This window comes from Camelina sativa, chromosome 17, assembly GCF_000633955.1.
Source record: "Camelina sativa cultivar DH55 chromosome 17, Cs, whole genome shotgun sequence".
Taxonomy (NCBI): Eukaryota; Viridiplantae; Streptophyta; class Magnoliopsida; order Brassicales; family Brassicaceae; genus Camelina; species Camelina sativa.
In genome coordinates, this window is record NC_025701.1 from 31,095,885 (window position 1) to 31,103,115 (window position 7,231).

At 35.4% G+C, this 7,231-nt stretch overlaps 2 protein-coding genes across 2 annotated transcripts; one reads left to right on the plus strand and one right to left on the minus strand.

Annotated features, from left to right (window-relative positions):
- On the plus strand, positions 851 to 1,966 carry LOC104758487 (dof zinc finger protein DOF1.7-like). Its single transcript, XM_010481366.1, has one exon. It carries the CDS (start codon positions 946 to 948, stop codon positions 1,600 to 1,602), a length of 657 nt encoding a protein of 218 aa, XP_010479668.1. The 5' UTR covers positions 851 to 945; the 3' UTR covers positions 1,603 to 1,966.
- Positions 2,596 to 7,225, minus strand: LOC104758488 (ubiquitin carboxyl-terminal hydrolase 6). The gene is made up of 17 exons (XM_010481367.2): positions 7,147 to 7,225; positions 6,763 to 6,908; positions 6,608 to 6,643; positions 6,398 to 6,505; positions 5,809 to 5,909; positions 5,578 to 5,704; positions 5,165 to 5,224; positions 4,964 to 5,082; positions 4,376 to 4,484; positions 4,137 to 4,225; positions 3,886 to 3,955; positions 3,715 to 3,795; positions 3,546 to 3,638; positions 3,414 to 3,462; positions 3,114 to 3,233; positions 2,935 to 3,009; positions 2,596 to 2,839 (listed from the first exon to the last, which is right to left on the minus strand). The coding sequence occupies exons 1-17, from the start codon at positions 7,154 to 7,156 to the stop codon at positions 2,784 to 2,786; spliced, it is 1,449 nt and encodes a 482-aa protein (XP_010479669.1). The 5' UTR covers positions 7,157 to 7,225; the 3' UTR covers positions 2,596 to 2,783.

A 7,231-nucleotide genomic window follows, 5' to 3' on the forward strand; every position in this document is an offset into this window, starting at 1 on the left:
ACATTTCGGAAGTTATCTGGTGAACCTAACTTCGAAAGAGCAGTTCAGAATTTCATCTAAATAAGTTTCAAAATCAATGGGTCAAAATTTCATGTAAAAAAGTTTCAAAATCTATGGGTTAAAGCTAAAAAGCATAATGACAGTTCGATTGCCTTCAACATATAGCATTTGAATTAGCAGACCGAGCTCGACTATTAGGTTATTACTAGTATAAGTTTATTTTCTTGTGGACTATGAAATAAAATGATAAAAAGTTATAAGTTAAGTCAACAGGTCAATGGTAAAGTTCAACGCGTCGAATCTTGTCAAAGAAAACTATTGGAGGAAATTTCTAAGAAAGTTCGCTTAGTTTTTTATTTTATATTTTTAAAGTCTATCCATAAATAGCATAACAAAATATATAAGTTATATTGAAATTTTTTAAAAAGTCATATATTTTAAAACATACTTAAATATAAAAACAGAATTACTTAAGAGGACAAAAAAAAGTATTAAATCAAGCTAACCATGACTTTGAAAAACATAGTAGAAAACTAATAATCCTAGCAAAGTTACAAAATAGAGAAAACAAAGGTCGGCTGCTGTCACAACAATGAAGCAAAAAAAAAAAAAAACACAGAGGTCAACAACAAGAAATAAATAAAATAAAAAAACCATGACAATCTTCAATAACACAAGTTTTGAAAAATTGTCATTTTGTGGGTAAAATAAAATAAAGGGTGAAGAAGAAAACTCTTAAAACCCCACCACCAAAAAGCTCCACTCATTATCTCTCTTCTCTCATTCTCTCTATAACTTGTAACTTCTTCTTCTTCCCCCCCACACTCCCAAATTAAAGAATCCATTTTTTTTTTGTTTTAAAGGTCTCTCTCTCTTTTTCTCTCTGTATGAACCAAAACAAACATTTTCTTGTATTCAGTCAGAGAAGAAGATAAAAAAAAAAAGATGCAGGATATGACGTCAGCTGCTGCTTATTACAACCAGTCGATGATGATGATGGCGACAGCCGCGGCGAAACAGAACCAACCAGAGTTACTACCAGAACAAGAACAGCTCAAGTGTCCTCGCTGCGACTCACCAAACACCAAGTTCTGTTACTACAACAACTACAACCTCTCACAGCCCCGTCACTTTTGCAAAAACTGTCGCCGTTACTGGACCAAAGGCGGCGCTCTACGTAACATCCCCGTCGGCGGCGGATCTCGCAAGCACAACAAACGTTCCGCTTCTTCTTCTTCATCTTCACCGTCGAGTAGTAGTAGTAGTAACCTCAAGAATCATCAAACCGTCTCTGTTGAGAAACCTCATGATCATCATCAGTCCGGGTCCGGGTCAAAACCAGAGGAAGAGAGGGTTGTTACTACGGGTCAAGAAATGGATCCGACCCGGATGTTATACGGGTTACCCGTTGGTGATCAGAATGGTACTACTGGTGGGAGTTTCAGTTCGCTCTTGGCTTCGAATATGCAAGTGGGTGATCTTGTTTACGAATCCGGCTCGCGTTGGTTTCCGGGTATGGATTTGGGTTTGGGTTCGGGTTTACGGAGGAGTAACGATGACACGTGGACTGATTTAGCTATGAACAGAGTGGAGAAGAAGTAAAAGAAGTGAAGGGTAATTTGGTAAAATTTATATAGATGTCTTCCCTTTTATTTTTTAGTCATCTCCTAGTCAAATATAACAACAAATGATGTCGGTCCATTTAGCCTCTTTTAAAAAAAAAAAACTATTATTCACTTTTCTTTTGCCATTTTCTTTTTCTTCAAGATTTGGCTTTAGCGAGTGTTATTTTAATAGTACTAATATTTATTGGAATTATTGAATGAGGATTGAGTATCGTTTCAGTATATACATATTTGAGAATCTGAATTTTGATTGGCAGAAAATTATGATATCTCATTGCTTACTACTAATTTTGGTGTTATAGATTATAAATGTAAAATAAGAGTTGACATATATTTTTTTATATCTCGTAACGACAAAATACAATAAAATTCATGCGTTTTACATGTATGATATAAATTCTATGATCATAAAAAATCTATATATGTAGTCACAATCACACCTGATCTTACTCGTTTTTTTTTCAATGTGAATGAGCAAACAGATTGAATGAAGAAGTCAAAAAAGAAAATCAAATTTGTGGTCCAAGTGGATGGATAAGTTAGTCTTAAGAAATCAATGTAGTCCACTTCTTAGGCTCTTGTTTGGGTAAAATGGTTTGAAATGGTGACTGATTAGTTGTTATCAGTTATGTATTGGGATTAGTTTGATTTTGACAATGCTTAACCATATTCGCTATATGACTCTCTCATCCCGATGACTCCTCTTTTGATGGGCCATTCCATTTCCATTTATATCACCCTTGATTTTATGGACCACTATATATATTGGGGGCTTGTTTTGTCAATTTTGATGGCTAATTTCAGACTTACAATTACAATTACAGTACATGTATCGATTTTTTTCTTTATATTAGGTAATGATAAAACCACAAAGATGTTATTTCGATATCTACTTAATTTAACCATTAAGATTTAAGAGGAACAAAATTTGTAACAAAATTAGTTTTTGATATAATAAATGTAGTGTGAATTGATGATAAAAATGTGACACCCTTAACCAAGAGTCATCATAAGGTAAAATAAATGTCTGAATAATATAGCGACAAAATCCAGCTTGTAACATTTTAAAGGAACTTGAAATTTCTGAGGTGGTCTACATAAGCTTCTTAATGATCTGAACGTTTCAAGAACTAAAATCAACAAAAGAAAAGAGAGAGATTACATGGAGACAAAGCGGGCTTTGTACATTATGATGTACGCCATATGCCAATCACCTGTGAATTATTTATAACCCAGTAAAGAAAGAAGTTAAAAATAAGCAAGAACCATAAAAAGTAAATAAAAGGCGGATTAAAAGCTCTTGTGTTACCTCCTCCAGATAGCTTAGTGATGTCTTCCTCCCGTTGCATGCTCGGGTTGTCATCATCATATTGAATCCATTTGCCTGTATACCATGTGAATTGTTGTTGTAAATGATAGAGAAAAATGAGGGATCATGTAAGAGAGAGACAGAGAGAGAGGTAAGGTTTATTAGAGAAAGGAACTAACCACTCTCTTGCTTGACCCATGCAACATAATGGCCAGAGTCTGCACTCCTACCCTTGTGGGTCAACACAGCGACCAAGTCATAGATTCCAGTCATGTGAGTTTCCTTCCCAGAAGAAGCACCTATAAAAGTCCCATTACAAACAAGAATTGGATTCTTCACAATTAGGTTCTGACAAGATTCTTAATTGCTTTGAAATGAGAAAAATGGAGAAACAATCATCCAAGTATTACATCAAACCAATTACGGCTCTTTCCAAGCCAGTAAAGAAAAACGTTGAAAAGGGGTCTTAGTTAATGTACCTTCCTGTTGGTTTACTGTGGAAGATTCTCCACTACCATTTGATGACGCCTGCAAACAAATACATAGCAACAAATCTTCTTATAAGATTTGACTTTATATATGATTTATATAAGTCCAATAGGGTATTGTACCTCAGCATCAGTCATTTTCACATCGCTATCCTTTGAGCCACTCTTAGCACTAGTTTGCAGACCAAGCTTTTTACCTTCCTCATCTCTAAGTTTCTGTAAGACACAGCCGTCAGTTGATTTGCTTTAACAGTTCAGATAAATTGAGCTCACCACAATAGACAGAGCAAACCTGGCGAGGAGCTTCCAGTTTCTTCCGGAGATCCTCAGAACAAAGGTCAAATATATCCAACTCCAGCGGATAATCCACTTTCTTCAAAGATCAACAAGTTGGAGACATTACCATAAGAATGCTGAGCATCTAGACTTTTGCTTCAGATACAAAAACAGAAAGAAAACATACCCTGAGAATCTTTGCTTTCTGATTAGTCTCCCTTTTCCAGAAGAATCGCACAAACTGAACGGTCAAGTACCTTCAAGATACATAATAAGAGAATGAAACTCCGTGTCAGAGGAAAAAGGATTAGCAGTTGCACTAAACTTAGTAAGTTAACGAAGTTACGTTCTCTGGGACATAAAAAGCATGGCACAAAAGGATTACAGTGAACTGAGATGTGCAATAAAAATCACAAACAATAAGCAGAGACTGATCACCTTGGCAAGGAATCTATAAGTGAATCCTTGAGGTAAAGAGCAGTACGGCCCAGAGTAGGAGATGTTTTTTCAAGTTCTCCTTTCAATCCCTACAATTAACCAGAAGAATTGGGGCCATAAATACAAGATTTTCATAATAAGCAGAATATAAGCAAACATTGTCCTAGTTTTTCTATATCCGAGAAAAATACAGGAAAAAAAATCAGAAAAAGTCATATTAAGATTATAAAATTTCTTACATGTTTTAATCCTTCATGCAAATGGTTCACCTCATGTGAAATATGACATTTTAGAGAATATACAGATTCTGTCTCTGAGCTTTCTTCGCCACTTTCTTGACAATGCAACCTACAGAGCAAAAACAAAAGACAATTAGATTTACTAGGCAAGATGAAAGAAAGGTATTTACATCTTCAGTTGTCAATATCACATGAATAAACACAGCAATCAAAATTTGATATATTTCCCTGTAAGAAAACCCTCAACAAATATATGCTACATATAATACACACCCAAACACATGCACTTAACTATCACAATATTCTGTAACAATTTCAAGCACGCATAGTTTAATCCTTGAGAGGTAGAAAACCGCAACGACTAAGTGAAATGCTGCAACTAGAACTTTTCAAGTATTTCCCTCCTTTTTGTCTGTTAGCCTGCTTATTAAGAATACCAAGCAAGTGTATGGTCGTAAATTACAGGATGAAGACCGTTCACACAATTTGTATTGTTTGCAGATCCAAGACTAAAAAACCAATTATATGAATGGTCTATACAAATAACAAGCCAGACATGATACTGAAATGTGAATGTTGTACAGATACCTGCTCCGAAGATTGACACCAAAAAGTGCTTTCACAGCATCAGGATCTTCACTGGAAGTTGGTGCTTTTAGAGATTGAGAAAGTGTGTATAACAGTTGTGTCCAACATTCTTCAGCATCCTGTTAGACATTTTAATAGCATGAATTCACAAACTGAAAGGTTCAAGGCTTAACGCAACTGAGTTTGTAATAAGAAACAAACCTGTTGCATGTAAATTCCATTCTGCAGCTGACTAAACTGAGGGTATTTTTTTCGTAACACCTGCATTATCACCATAGTTGATATGAGCCAAGAACTAGAAACTTTCAAATCATCTGATGAAATATGGACAGTAATGATGTGAACTAGCAAACGACATCAGCAATGAGGCTTCTATACAACCCCACAGACGCATGCTTGCATATTGATCATAGATGACATTGTAGACAAATGTTGTTGACTTATTTATATAGTCTTTGCATATATTTCTGTTCAAACCCACAATTTAAATTCTGTCTAGGATACAGACTGTTTAGGATGAGGAACTTTTTTTTTTTTTTTGTTTTGATTTTAGTAGTTCAGAGGAGCTACCATGGATAGTAAGTAAATCACAAATCAAATGGACAAAGACTAACCATCCAGAACTGTGTAGGCGAAACAGCATTGACACTTCTGTCAAGCTCACCAAATAACTCACGTGTGGCAACAGTGAGCATGTGAGAAGTCTGGTCGACATCAGTGCTTCGTGCAGCAAGTGAGTAACTATTAAGAGGAAATTGTTTGTATGAGATAACAATACTGAATAAAGACATTTGATTTTCTGGGTGTTTTTATTAGGAATAAAGAAGGATAATAGATCAACTGACTTGGATAATGCAGATTTTAACTCGGGGACTGATTTTAAGCACTGCACTGTGGAGTTCATGTAACAGGTGTTGCCAAGATTGACAAGGCCAGCACTGTAACCCTGAAAAAATCAATAGTAAAGTTTGTTAGTTGATAGGACGGATGCCCAAATTTTCCGAATATATGAACAAAACATGACAACAAATTTTTCAATACTAGCAAAAGGTTTGGCTTATCTTTTTATGTTTTGTTTTCTTTCTTGAAATCTATGAGTATGCATTGTTTAGAGTACAAAGGATTGTAATGTTAACAAAAACTACCAAACCCATGAAACGCACTGATAAAGCTTGCTTGTAAGTATACCCTAAAACTGTTTCTAGTCTAGGCAATATGTTCCAAATTGAAACTATGACAGGTAAGAAACAGTAGATTGTAAGGCAATTAGTTTAAACGACAGCTAGGAGAACGTGTGTGTGTGATAGTTGGGGATTCTCCAATAATCTCTTTTTAAGGAGTTTCTCATTCAATTCCTATAGAGAGGGGATACTCAAGGGTCATACCACACACATACACATAACACATTTTATAGTCAGCAGAAAAAGGAATTACCAGATTAGTGGCTAGCGCTTCTTCAGGTAGATCCTCAGCAAAAACGATGGCCTTCTCAGGAGCTTTAACTATTTCATCTGCAGTTCCCATCATCATCAACTTTTGACCCTATAAATGAACAAAAATAAATGAAAAAACATCATTATAAATCAATAAATTCAGGAAAAAAAAAAGTGCCAAATAAATGCACAAACACAAAAAGAGCTTTACATCTTTCACTCCAATGGCAGACCAATCTGCATCATCCTGCATCAATTGAAAGAGATATAGACGTTATTCATCATCATCAACATCAACAAACAACAATCAAGGAAACACAGATCTTAGTGATAAAAAAAAACTAAAGAGTGAAACCAAGATATCACCTTTAAGAGACCACCTTTGACCATAATCTTTTGACGCTCAGGTGGAACTCCAGTCAAATCGTACAACTGAGCCTTGAAAACATAAGCAGGTAGACTAATATCAATCTCGATACCATCGAACACCTTCTTTTGCCACTTCACACTTACTGTAAACAAAAAAATTAGGTTTAAAACAATCACGTCAAAATCCAAACCATTACCCGAAGATAACACAAACTTTCACCAATCAACTCTCGTCAGAATGAACGAACAAAAACCCTAATTACGAAATTCGAAAGGAGTACATCTACATCTCAACGTCAAACACCGATTTCGAAGAAACTAATAGATCGATGAATAAAACATTTAACTGAATCGAAGAAATCGAAAGAGAAGGGAGAGAACCTGTAGGCATCTTCGCTGTGAGAACTGAGAGAGGCTTCTTGCTTGTGGAGACGGCAACGATTTTTAGATTTTTTTCTTTTTCTGA

Bases quoted from the DNA above. Each gene is read 5' to 3' on its own strand.
- LOC104758488 (XM_010481367.2), bottom strand. The intron at 5,705-5,808 runs GTCAGTTGATCT...TCCTCTTAATAG, and splicing joins TTAAAATCTGCATTATCCAA to TTACTCACTTGCTGCACGAA. The intron at 3,010-3,113 runs GTTAGTTCCTTT...CATGGTATACAG, and splicing joins ATGGGTCAAGCAAGAGAGTG to GCAAATGGATTCAATATGAT.
- LOC104758487 (XM_010481366.1), top strand. From the start codon at position 946: ATGCAGGATATGACGTCAGCTGCTGCTTATTACAACCAGTCGATGATG.